The sequence below is a fragment of the Equus asinus genome, chromosome 1, assembly GCF_041296235.1.
Source record: "Equus asinus isolate D_3611 breed Donkey chromosome 1, EquAss-T2T_v2, whole genome shotgun sequence".
Classification (NCBI taxonomy): Eukaryota; Metazoa; Chordata; class Mammalia; order Perissodactyla; family Equidae; genus Equus; species Equus asinus.
The window spans coordinates 209,004,025-209,017,827 of NC_091790.1; the positions used below are offsets into that span (position 1 = coordinate 209,004,025).

The following is a 13,803-nucleotide window of genomic DNA, read 5'->3' on the forward strand; positions in this document are numbered from 1 at the left end:
GCTGCTGTCCTGAGGCGGGACGCAGGACTTACTTCGCTGTTCAGAAAACAGTAGAGAACCGCCACCACCAGGCCCTGCGGGAGGAAAGGGTCGTCAGCGGCCGCCCGTGCCCGGGAGGCGGGCCCAGGCCCCCGCACGCACCTGGAAGGATCCGAGGCACAGCTCAAACAGTATCTGGTACTTGGAGGAGATGCCCATGGGAAAGACGGCGAACACCATGTAGTGGACTCCGAACAGCGGGATGAGCAGCAGCGTGGACTTGGCGAGCCTCCTGCGCCGGAGAGAGGGCCTAAGCGCTGCGCCGGGGCCTGGGGGGGCCGGGGCCTCACCAGGACGCGCCTTTTCTCCTAAGTAACGCCCCCCACTTTATGGCAGAATGTGCAAATGCGGGATGAAGCCACTATCCTCAGAAGGCAGCAGAGCTCTGAGGAGGAACCTCGAGGAGCCGGCCAGCGACAGCGCTGGTCTGTGGGTCCTACTGCCCCGTGTCCCTGGCTGACAGCTGGGACCCTTACCAGTAGTGGAAGGACAGAGGCAGGCCTCACTCTGAGATCAAACGAGCGACTCAGCAGGGGTGAGGCTCTGACAGGAGCCGGACAGAGTCCCTGCAGCTGGTGTTACCCTCCCGGCGGGTACCCATGTGCTAGATCCTACAGATTCTGTGGAATCAGGGAAATGATGTACTTTCTCTGTCCATCAAAGAGTTATCACCCTCCATCACTAAAAAGCAGGCCTTCTGCTGCAATGTTGCATTGTGTATGGGAAACAAAGAGCTGAACTCACTTCCTCCCTCCCCAAGGCTGCAGTGTTATCCTCTGCCCCCTCCCGCCTCAGCAAACGCAGGCGTGGTTCTCTAAGTCAGCACTTCTCCAGCTCATCTGCACCAGAATTATCTAGAGGTCACGTTAAAATGCAGACTGCCAGCCCCACCCTCATTCCTGGCTCTGTGAGCTGAGTCAGCATTTCCATCTGGGTCCCAGGCTGCTGCCTGGGAACCCCACTTCGAGAACTGCTGCTCTAAGCCAGCGACTCTCAATGCTGCATGTCAGGATCACCTGGGGAGGTTTTTAAACTGCTCAAGTGCAGACTTTCTCCTCATTCCAATTAAATCAGGTCTCTGCAGGTGGGACCCAGCATCAGGAGTTGTAACATCCTCCAGGTGATTCCAGCGTGTGGCCAAACTTGACCCCTGCTCTCCAACAAGGTCTGTGGATCAGGAGTACTGGATCACTGCGGCTCGTTGGGGTGCAAGACCTCAGTCCCCAGGCACAGTCAGGCCCCAGGTGATGTGTGTGCACAAGGTCCCCTAAACAAACATCCAGGGGTCTCTCCAACCACCAGTCTTATCCTGGAAACTGCGTGGGGGGAACTGAGGGAGGAGGCTCCGCTTTGCTCCTCTCCCAGCTTCTGTCAGCTGGCCCTGCCCAACACTTAGAAAGAAGTCTCAAATTTCTTTACGTATTTTTGAAGCACTTGCCTCAAACCTAGCAGTCAGGGCCTCGAATGCAGAAATGCAGAAGTTCGATAAATGTGTTCATTTCTCCAAATTTTCCTCACAACAGAACACCACATCCTGTGGAGTTTACAGCAAGCAGGGTTTCCCCTGTTTCAGGGGATCTGCACAAACCCCAGAAGCCCCAATGATTCTGCAGCAGGAGTGAGCACGGCCCGAGCCCAGTCAGTGAGGAAGGCCATCACTGACCACTGCGCGTTGCCCGCTTGCAGGCGCGCACATTGACCTTTATAAGCTCCTGGTGCACCCGCTGCATTTAACATCTTGGTTCCGAGTCGGCTGGTGAGTGAAAGCTGGGGTCCTGTAGCGGGCTGTGCCCTTTAATGAGATGCTGGAGCGGGAGCCTGCCAGGCCCCCACCATTCAGATGTCCAGAGTCTGCTATGGGCGCATCTCTAGAGAAGGGTTTCCGTGAGGCTGGAACCCTGGGACCCTGTCCAGGGAGATTTGCTGCCACTGTCATGAGACAGTTCACAGAAGAGATGTCAAGATATAAGCAGAGGGAGTGTCACAGACACTCTGCCTTTCTTGTCCTGGAAAAAGGGCAGAATCTATTATCCCCAGATGATTTTGTTTCCAAAATAAAAGTGTCTGTCTCTAAGATCTGCCTAGCGAACACTCCAAAGGACCCGGGGAAAAGGCCAGCATGGAAGCTAAACAGGCCTGCAGAAAATAGGCAGTTCGATGTGACGGGCGACTGAGAACGGTCTGGTCCCCGAGCCGCAGGGGCGTGTGGGTCCCGGGAATCGGCCCCCTCCCCACATGAGCCCTAAACGCTGCTCAGATGGCATGGCCAAAACCGCTCTGTCCTTTGTGGTCTGAGTGGAATCCCACCTGTAGGTCCGTGCAGCCTCCTCTGACGTGCGCTGGGCAGAGAAACCAATTCCCTGGACTTTCTACATCCCAGGCTCAGTTAGAGGCACCCTGCTCACCAAACTCTCACAGTGCTCACTGGTGCCAGGCACCGAATGTCTTTCAAATGTTAACTCAAGGAATCCTCATAACCTCCGTGAAAAGTAGTATTATTTGCACTTTACAGGTGAGGACACTGGGGCACAGAGCGTGCGGTCACTTCCCCCAGGCCTCCGGCTGGTGTATACACCCAGCATCGGGCTCCTGACCACGAGGGACGCTGCCCTTCCATCTCCCCAGGTCCCCCGGTTGTCCAAGGAGGGAAGGAGACCCTGAGTGGGCCCCCCCAGTGGGCAGTAGGGTGACCTGCCCAGGGCCACACAGCTCTCAGCGGCTGCGATTCCAACCCTGGTCTGTCTGAGCCCGAGGCGCCCACCAGCTGGAACAACCACTCCACACTAAACTAGCGTTTATTTTATACTCAAGTTGCGGACTTTATTTTTCTTTATAAATTCTTAATAGAAATTTATAGACTTTAAATTCCTTTACAGAGTCCTCAGGTCCTCACTAACTAGCTGGATGACTGTGGGTGACTTACTGAAACACCGTTCTCTTTCCCACTGAATGGGGAGGACGACAACCATCGTCATGTAATCATTTGGTCAATAAACATGAAACATTATTAAGCACGAGGCTCAGCATTAGGTGCCGGCATGGACCATGTGGTCTGATGGGGAGAAAGAATCAAACATAAAATACAAATAATGTGTGGCCAAGGAGAAAAAGTCGATCACAAGACGGGAAAGTGGGCAAAACCCTCTGGCGACAAGCTCACTGCAGGAAGTCCACGCGACAAGGAAGCAGGGCTCACGAGACCGTCCCCGTGCATCGCCCTGCCTCAGACAAGACTCGAGCTCTCACCCGACACACGAGGTCCCTGCACACCAGCCAGGAGCACACTCCAGCGACTCCAAGAGGCACACTCGGGCCATGTGCTGGGTGCCCAGACCAGATCCAGTCTCTGCTCTCCGCCCATGCCTTCGTCCCCTTTGCCCTCCGTCCCAGGCCGTGTGAGGTCTGAGGGCTGCTCAGCACTGGATCTAAACTCATACTCACTTATATTGTGACTGGTCATTGCCGCCGACATCTGGGGATGTCAACTTCTGCAGTAAAATTCGTATAATACTAATGAAAAGGACAAAATTGACCTGCACAGAAAGAGACAACACATTTGTGTGTGTCTTCCCCTGCAAAGGAGGTGGTGTATGGGGGGGTCTGCAGCCTGGGTGGGCTCCTCACCAGAATAGGGCTGGGGGGAGGTGGGGCTGTGGTTACAGAAGCACGGAGCCCTGCCCAGCCGGGTCTGCCTCCATGTCGGAGCAGGGCAGCCCAGGCGGCTGTGTACCCGATCTTATCACCCCAGGCTGTGCAGCATGAGTAAATTAATTGTTAGATGTGAAATGGACCAATGGAAATGCAGTTCAGCCCAGACATCGCTCATCAGCCTGATGGTGATTCCCCTGGAGGGGAGCATGCAGGAAGGCTGAGCAGGACACGGCTGTTTATCTTTAATAGAGGACAAGGGGCTCGCTCTCCACCAAAGTGTGCAGCCCATGGGGAACTCGTTTCGGCACAGAGATTACTTACTATGATAGAAATTAGAATTGGTGTTCGTATGACCCACCAGGGAACACTGTGGTCATTGGTGTCCCAGCAACTGTGGAAGAGAGAAGGAAGATCACGTCACCCCTGATCCCCCTACAAACCAGGTGCGCGAGGATGAGTGCTCCCTCTTATCTAGAGGCAGAGGGCACTGCTCCCTCTCATCTAGAGGCAGAGGGTACTGCTCCCTCCCATCTGGAGGCAGAGGGTACTGCTCCCTCCCATCTGGAGGCAGAGGGCACTGCTCCCTGTCATCTAGAGGCAGAGGGCACTGCTCCCTGTCATCTAGAGGCAGAGGGCACTGCTCCCTCTCATCTGGAGGCAGAGGGCACTGCTCCCTCCCATCTGGAGGCAGAGGGTACTGCTCCCTGTCATCTAGAGGCAGAGAGTACTGCTCCCTCCCATCTAGAGGCAGAGGGTACTGCTCCCTCCCATCTGGAGGCAGAGGGTACTGCTCCCTGTCATCTGGAGGCAGAGGGTACTGCTCCCTCCCATCTGGAGGCAGAGGGTACTGCTCCCTGTCATCTGGAGGCAGAGGGCACTGCTCCTTCCCATCTGGAGGCAGAGGGCACTGCTCCCTCCCATCTGGAGGCAGAGGCACTGCTCCCTGTCATCTGGAGGCAGAGGGTACTGCTCCCTGTCATCTGGAGGCAGAGGGTACTGCTCCCTGTCATCTGGAGGCAGAGGCACTGCTCCCTCCCATCTGGAGGCAGAGGGTACTGCTCCCTCCCATCTGGAGGCTGAGGGTACTGCTCCCTCCCATCTGGAGGCAGAGGGTACTGCTCCCTGTCATCTGGAGGCAGAGGGTACTGCTCCCTCCCATCTGGAGGCAGAGGGTACTGCTCCCTGTCACCTGGAGGCAGAGGGTACTGCTCCCTCCCATCTGGAGGCAGAGGGTACTGCTCCCTGTCATCTGGAGGCACAGGGTACTGCTCCCTCCCATTTAGAGGCAGAGGGTACTGCTCCCTGTCATCTGGAGGCAGAGAATACTGCTCCTCCCATCTGGAGGCAGAGGGTACTGCTCCTCCCATCTGGAGGCAGTGGGTAATGCTCCCTTTCATCTAGAAACACTGTGTGCTGCCCCCTGTCATCTGGGGGCAGTGAGCACATCTCCCTCTCATCTATAGGCAATGGCTACTGCTCCCTCTTGTCTGGAGGCAGAGAGTACTGCTCTCTTTCATCTAGAGGCAGTGGGTACCACTCCCTCTTGTCTGGAGGCAGAAGTGTGGGCAGAGCACTCACCCCGTGTCTTCTAGGGAGAGCCGGGCTGCAGTCCACGCCCCGATGCACACAGTGGGGATGCCTGCAGAGAGACACCTGGTTACCCACAGCCCTGCGCTAGTTACCCTGGAACAGCCCTGCAGGGACATGGTGGGCGCCTCCATTAGCCAGGGTCGTTATGGATGAGGGCTTTCTGATGAGAAGATTAAGTGGAAACTCTTCATAAATGTATACAAGGTTATGCTCAGGCTTACTAAGCATGGAGATAAGTAAATACACGTTTGAAAGCTGAACCTCCACGGGCCTGGAACGAATCCTTGTGCGTGGCGAGCGTTGTCACTGAAGCACAGGAGAGGGTGTGTGCACTGACGTGGCGACAACCGGAAAGGTGCCCCTGCTGTGAAGGTGGGTGTCCCCCAGCTTTACACCCCTTTCCAGTTCTGGCTCCTGCGAGGCCCCTGCTAACTGGTGTGTTGTCAGGCCCTCGTGATGGAAGAACTTCCTGCTGCTCCTTTCTTTCTGACTCCCCCCACCAGGGAATGCTCCACGAATGGGAGTCTAGAGTAGTTTTACACTCGCTTCCTGGTTCCCAGAAATATTAAAGTGTTGCCTGTGGGAACCTCCAGTCATCCTGGAAAATCCTTTCCTAATTTGACCTGAAGCGCCTCCTACAGGAGCGGCAAAATGTTCTTCTGAGCTGAAAAAGTGCATTTAGGTCAGAGGGGACGAGGATCAGGAACTGGAGGCACTGGGGTGGCAGATGGGGCATCGGGCACACACGCGGGGAGCCAGGGAGGGGAGTCCTTACCCCATCCAATGAGGAGATAGGCCACGAAGCGGCGGCTGGGGGAGAATATGGCCACCAGCAGGGTGTGGAGGTACAGCCCCTCCACCAGCAGCCAGTAGAAGTTGGCCATGATGCAGTACTGGAACAGCACCAGGCTGAGCTTGCAGCCGACCTGGAACGTCACAGACAGAGCGAGAGCGTGGCCCCACTGGAGCAGAAACGGCTCATGGCGGGCGGAGCTGCCCCAGGGCACGGGTGTAAGGAACCAAGGACACCCCAGTGCCGAGGCGCTGGCTGGACGTGTGCGCTACGTTAGAGCGAGGCCCTGTCACCCGTGACACCCTGGACTCTGAACTCGCTGGAAGGTAATGGGGGATGAGGCAGAAGTACCCAGCCATCCCTGAGTGTGAGGGACTCGTGACTTTGAGAGCGAGCCGCTGGAACGTGTGGTTTTCAGCCGGCTCGCCTGACCTCTCCTCCCGTCCTCACCACCGTCTTGCGTTCTCAGCCCCACTCTCTCAGTCCCACTTGTCCTTCTCGCTGCTCCTCCTTGCCGTCTTCTCTTAACAAGAGGTGAAAAAATAAAGGGGAAAACAAGAGAAACCTAGCAAATCAATGATTTCCCCTGAAGTTTTGAAAGGGTTTTCACAGGGAAAAGAATCACATGTTATACAAAACAAATAATAGTATTTTAATCTCTCAGACCTTCATATAACTAAACGTACCAGGTATTTCAACTTCATGAGCCGCGTGAAATTGCTTTTAATCACTCAGTTTACACAGTGTACTGAAAAAGAATGCACTTCATTTCTATTCTTTCTGTGTCTTTGCAGGCTCTTCTCAAAATATATATAGGTGGACATACATATTTATATACAGACAGACATATGGATGTGGGTATATTTATATATATAGGTGGATATACATATTTATATACAGACAGACATATGGATGTGGGTATATTTATATATATAGGTGGATATACATATTTATATACAGACATATGGATGTGGGTATATTTATATATATAGGTGGACATACATATTTATATACAGACATACGGATGTGGGTATATTTATATATATAGGTGGACATACATATTTATATACAGACAGACATATGGATGTGGGTATATTTATATATATAGGTGGACATACATATTTATATACAGACATATGGATGTGGGTATATTTATATATATAGGTGGACATACATATTTATATACAGACATATGGATGTGGGTATATTTATATATATAGGTGGACATACATATTTATATACAGACAGACATATGGATGTGGGTATATTTATATATATAGGTGGACATACATATTTATATACAGACAGACATATGGATGTGGGTATATTTATATATATAGGTGGACATACATATTTATATACAGACATATGGATGTGGGTATATTTATATATATAGGTGGACATACATATTTATATACAGACAGACATATGGATGTGGGTATATTTATATATATAGGTGGACATACATATTTATATACAGACAGACATATGGATGTGGGTATATTTATATATATAGGTGGACATACATATTTATATACAGACAGACATATGGATGTGGGCATATTTATATATATAGGTGGACATACATATTTATATACAGACATATGGATGTGGGTATATTTATATATATAGGTGGACATACATATTTATATACAGACAGACATATGGATGTGGGTATATTTATATATATAGGTGGACATACATATTTATATACAGACAGACATATGGATGTGGGTATATTTATATATATAGGTGGACATACATATTTATATACAGACAGACATATGGATGTGGGTATATTTATATATATAGGTGGACATACATATTTATATACAGACAGACATATGGATGTGGGTATATTTATATATATAGGTGGACATACATATTTATATACAGGCAGACATATGGATGTGGGTATATTTATATATATAGGTGGACATACATATTTATATACAGACAGACATATGGATGTGGGTATATTTATATATATAGGTGGACATACATATTTATATACAGACATATGGATGTGGGTATATTTATATATATAGGTGGACATACATATTTATATACAGGCAGACATATGGATGTGGGTATATTTATATATATAGGTGGACATACATATTTATATACAGACAGACATACGGATGTGGGTATATTTATATATATAGGTGGACATACATATTTATATACAGGCAGACATATGGATGTGGGCATATTTATATATATGGGTAGATATACTTCTGTACGGGGGTGGACATACACATGTGGACATACTTTTACATATATGTGTGTGGATAGACTTATATGTGGGATATGGAATATTTTTATATATATATGTCTGTAGATATACTTAAATCTATCTTTGGGGTGGGCATACAGACATACATATGTAGATATACTTGTGAATATGGGATGGATATACTCGCACATATTTTTGGGGTGGATGTGCTCATGGCAAACTCGCAGCAGCCCTCCAGGCCGGCCCCGGGCTGAGAGGAGCTTCAGCGTGAGGCCCCTCACCCTGGATCCCGTCCCTCCGCCTCGCCACACCCCCACCTCCGGCCCCGCTCCCCCATTCTCTCTCCTAAGAGGTGCGAGGTTCAGTTTGCCTTCCTGAGGTGCTCACACATACTGGTTCTGTTTATTGACGTGAGCGCGGATCTCCAGTGCCAGGAGCGGGATCCGGCTGGTGGAAGCCACCCAGTGAATGTTGTGACCTGGGCCACCATCAGTGGAAAGACACACATAACAACACAACTGGGAACCAGAAGAACCAACTTGGGAAACTCGTGACTTAGCACCACTCGTTTGAACAGCCACAGAAATCGTGTCAGGCGTCCAGGACGGCGCACTCTGTGCCCACCAGCGGGCAAAGCGTGACAATCCACGTCCTCCATAGGTGCAGGAGGGAGAGTCTGCACGTTGCTGGTTCAGGTGTCAGTTGTCTCTGGCTTTTGAAAGCAATCCAGCGACATTTATTACAATTTAAAACACACGAGCCCTTTGATGCGTTTCACTCCTGAGTTCCACCTGACAGAAACAACACAGAATGTGAAGACACGTGCAGTGTGTCTGTGGTGGTAAATCCCAGAAAACCAAGGTGTGCGTTACTGGTGGAACGGTTGAATAAATCACGTCACAGCCACACACTCCTGTGCTACCTGACACACTCGTCGACTTGGAGGATTGCCATGATGTCCTGTTGAATGAAGGAAAAAACGCAGAAAGAGTGTGTTGAAGATGATTCCTTTTTCTTGGTAAAATTGTGAAACGCCATCCCTGTACTTCTTTCTGTTGCTCATTCACCATCGACACGCTCCCTGAGGACGGGGCTTGGGGAGTGACAAGCCTGTGCTGACCTTTTATTTTCAGCGATGGTTTCAATCCTCCTCCGTCAGGTTGGACGGGCTGGGTGGGCCACGTGGGTGCTCCAGGGCCGGCTGCTGACCAGACGGCATGCCCCACGGACACCAGGGCAGGAGACTGGCCAAGGCCAGTTGGCCATTAGCAGCAGGTTCCACCCCGACACGTCCTCTGGGCTAGAAGCCTCCTACCACCGCACGCTGCTGGGCACCGAGGGGAATGAGCCTCGTCTTCACCTGGGCTCCTGCAGGAGGTCGAGTCCCAGGTGCTCATCCCGTTGTTAATTTTCTCTACACTAGAGTATGGTTTTCCATGGAAGTTAGATGAAAACCAAACAAACCAGCACAGAGAAGGAGGGAGCCCAAGTGTGCACAGGAGCCAGGCAATGGTGGCACGGGGGGCGGAGGCTCTGTCTCCTGTTTAGCTTTATGACCTCACACAAGGCACCTGGCTTCTTCGAGGCCCAACTCCTCAGGAGAAGCCACACCCACCCCAGGGCTGTCAGAGGCACAATCAGGAACACCCTGGAAACGCTCGTCCACCCCAGCCCTGCAGGGGTGCAAGGTGTTTCCCTGGTCCCTGGGGCACTCACGGCATCTGCACTTGCTGGTTAAGAGCAAGAAAAACAGGCAAAAAAATTTATTTGAATGTGTGAAAATGCCATGAAGCAGACAGCTACAGGGCTGGGGACACGTGTGGGCCTGCATACAGTGAAGGGCAGCGTTGTACGCCCATGGCAATGCCCACTTGTGCGGCCTCATGTGTGTCCTGTGTCCACAGCTGCAGTGCACTTGAGGACATGGGGCTCCCACAGCACCTCGCAAACCCCCAAACCAGCAGTCCTTCCAGGGACAGATCCAAACACGGGACAGAACAGAGTCTGAAGGGGTGTGTGCACATGTGTGTGCTTGTATGTCTCTGCGTGTACACAGGTGCCTCTGTGTCTGCACACATATGCCTGTGTTTGCACATGTGAACCTCTCTGTGCACGTGTGCATGTGTTTCACATGTGTGTGCGTGCATGTGCACATGTGCGTCTTGACGGACTCTCACTCACTTTGTGCTGCTCGCTTCCCTTCCTCCTGATCCCTCTGCCGTTTTGACCTAGGCTGTGGGCTAACACGGCAGCTCGGTGGGCCCAGGACCCTCTGGGATGTGGCACCCTCAGCTGGACCTCCAGCCCACGTCTCTGGCTCCCATGCTCTCCCCAGCCCCCTGAGGCCGCAGGCAGTGGCCAGGTCAGAGGTCAGCTTTGGGCTGGGGTGTCCTTGTTTAGATGTTTCGGCCTCATGGCTGCAGTGTACACCCCTGACCCCCCAGGCAGGGGGACTCGAGCTCTCAGGGAGCGTCTTGGAAAGCCTGAGGCTGGGGTTTTGAGAATCCCCGTAGATCCTACATGCCATCTGCTCTGGTCTCCATGAGAAGAAACTGCCTGTGTGCCCCTCTCTGCCCTCGGGCAGCCTGGCCAGCCCAGGGGCAGCCACTGTCCAGGCCACGTGGGAAGGGGCGTGGCAGGGGGGAGCCTTGTCTTGAAGGCGGACAGACTTCCTCTCATTCTTGGCTCGACTGCAGTCTTGAGGAAAAGACCCCTGCACCTCCCTGGGGAGCTGCCCCAGGTGTTCTGCTTGGGAGAATAATGTGGGTTTGGCTAAACCCACTGGGAACAAAAACGTCCAAGAAACACAGCTGAGGGGAAGGACGTTCACTCCTGTCCCTCTTGCTGAGGTCTGGCTGTTTCTGGCTAATTTACAGGAAACCTCAGCCTTCTCCAGGGGACAGTACAGGGAAGACCCAGTTCTCCTCTCCTGTCCCCACACTCTCCTGCCTCGCGCGTCCTTTCCTCCCTCCTGTTTCCTGCCCCCCTCCCTTCTTTCTTCTGCTGGCACGGGAGTCTGGGTGATTTCTGGTGCCAGGGGTGCAGCTGGGACCCTCCACTCCGCTCTCACAGCTCTGGGACAAAGGACTCCTGCACCTGCTCCCCCATCCCAGACTTCAGTCCTGAGAACTTGCTGGAAACGCAGTGCCAGGCCTGTTCTGCCGGTGTCCCGGGTTTGAGTCCCGACGGCAGCCCATCAAGGGCATGGTGCTGTGAGGCTGGGCGGGTGGCTGGGGTCCTGCAGCCCAGAGTCCTCTTGCAGAACGGGTGAATCGCGCTCTCAGTTCCTGGGCGCTCAGCAACAGCGTCCCACAAACAGCGTGGCTCTGGGAGGAGACCCACACACAGCAGGGAGTGCAGTGCTCCTAGCATGGGGGGCCGCACGGCAGGGTCACCTCTTGCTGCCCCGGGTTCCTGCCACTCCCTGACCCTTCATGAGGAGCCTGTCAGGTCCTTGTCTACGAGCCAGGAGAGTCGAGAGCGCTGCTCCCGTCAAATGCATGGTGTCTGTGGGCCACCAGGGTCACCAGGTCCTTTAGCAAAGGGCTAAGAAAGGAGGGCTTCTCCGAGCAGAGCTTGGAGACTCACGTGCTCCCTGCTCGTGAGCTGGGGTCTCACCCTCGTCGTGCACACTGGAGACTCCTGTGCCAGGGGCCCAAATGTCCACTTGTGGGTGGAGACTTGCCAAGTGAAGGATCTTGTTATTAATTTTGTAATCACAACAGGCTCCTTTTATTAATTCAATCCACGTGCATCAAGAGCCGACTGTCCCCAGGAATATATCGACCTGCAGGCCTACGACACAGTTGATGTTCTGTGGCGTTACAAAGGGCTTTATCATCTTAAAACTAAATTAATTCAAATCCATTGAGTCCAGAGCACAGTGCCAGCAGATGATTCCATCCATTCAGAATGTGAGACGAGAGCCAGCATCCTGGCTCCTTACGGATGAGAGGAGCCAACCTCAGAAGCTACCATCAAATTAAGGGCCATCAACCAGAAACCAAACGCCTGCCAAAGATTCTGAGGACACCGTGGCATTGTATGGTGGCAGAGAAAACCTTCGTAGGATGACTTGCATATCGGAAGAGCTCAATCAGTGTTGTACCAAAATGAACTCAGTGCTAAGACCCACTAATATCCACCACAAACCCAGCCGGGGGTGAGGACAGCACGGGCAGTGTGGAACAGCCTAGACTACATTCGTAGACACTAATAACCAAGATGGTTTATCCTCGTATCAAAGAACTGGACCCAAGCGTATTCACAACATGCAAGGGGCTCCCGGCTGGCGCTGCGTGGAATTCAGGCACCGCACAGGTGACTGCCTCCCAGCAAGCGGATGGAAGCGCCCATTGCTCAGGATCTGGGAGATGCTGGGAGAAAAGAGTGGAAATGTGTGTGTCCATCTATGTCAGGATTTTCCAGCCTGGAGACCTGGGCCGTGTCTGGGACTTGGCTCACTTGCCTGCCTGTGTCACCGCCATCTCACCTGCTGACCTGGGCTGCTCTGGGTCCCGGCCTCTTGGCCAGGCCCTCTGTTCCTCAGGCCTGACACCGCCCTCCCTCTCCCACCACCCGCCCCAGGACCTCCGACGGCTGTGGGACTTCATCACCACGAGAAGTTGAGGCAGAGAAAAGGGGTTGGCAGTGAGAAGGGAGGTTGGGGGGCTAGAGGTCACATAGGCCACCCTCCCTCTGTGAGAGGACTGTGTGCAGGGTCAGCCTTACCCAGGAGGACGGCTGGTCGGGGCAGTGCAGTGTGCCCGAGCTGGAATACAGGACATCGTCCTTGACCAGCACTGAGATGGCTCGAAGGATGAAGGAGAGGAACAGGTTCAGGTGGATGTAGTTCCGGGTGCAATGCAGCTTCCTGTGGGGGCGGGGGGAGAGGGAGGGAGGGGAAGGGGGTGGTGGGGGAGGGATGGAAGCAGGAGTGGTGGGGAGGGATAGATAAACACTGATTTTGTCAACACTTTAATAATTGCCTATGTGGCTTTAATCTTAAAGCTTTCTTCTTTTTTATGGAAGTTGGTCATTTAACTATTCCTGATTGTATGTTTAGGATGTTTTCAGTTTTGTGTTATGATAAACATTTTTGTATATAAATCTCTTCCCTTGCTTGTGACTATCTCCTTAGGTTAGAGTCCTAGAAACAGGATTTCAGGGTAAATGCATGAAGCGCAGCAGCACGGGGTCCTGAGCCTGCAGCGGTGTGCACCCACATCCCCGATGTGAAGACCAAGCTGTACGCAGAGAATTTCCTCAAGAGCAACATCAAATGACCTGTCTTTGAACTACTTTATGTGATATCTTGCCTCTCTAAAAAATGTTCGAAACATTTTGTTTATACTTCTCTTTTAACACAAATTCTGTGTTTGTGAAGAAGACTTAGCTGGACATGTGACCTGACTTGTAAATGTTTAGAGTCATTAGGAAACAAGCTGTTCCACACAAATGCGCTTCGGAGACCATCACACATTAACGTTTT

At 52.2% G+C, this 13,803-nt stretch overlaps 1 protein-coding gene across 1 annotated transcript in view; it reads right to left on the reverse strand.

The window, feature by feature from the left end:
- VIPR2 (vasoactive intestinal peptide receptor 2) overlaps positions 1–13,803 on the reverse strand; it is a 71,459-nt gene that overhangs the window by 2,932 nt on the left and 54,724 nt on the right. Inside the window, exons 6-12 of the mRNA XM_044765648.2 lie at positions 13,044–13,185; positions 6,056–6,206; positions 5,269–5,329; positions 4,012–4,081; positions 3,481–3,572; positions 142–271; positions 33–74 (exon numbers count right to left, since the gene is read on the reverse strand). Coding sequence (XP_044621583.2) covers positions 33–74; positions 142–271; positions 3,481–3,572; positions 4,012–4,081; positions 5,269–5,329; positions 6,056–6,206; positions 13,044–13,185 — 688 coding nt within the window. The remainder of the gene's footprint in view (positions 1–32; positions 75–141; positions 272–3,480; positions 3,573–4,011; positions 4,082–5,268; positions 5,330–6,055; positions 6,207–13,043; positions 13,186–13,803) is intronic.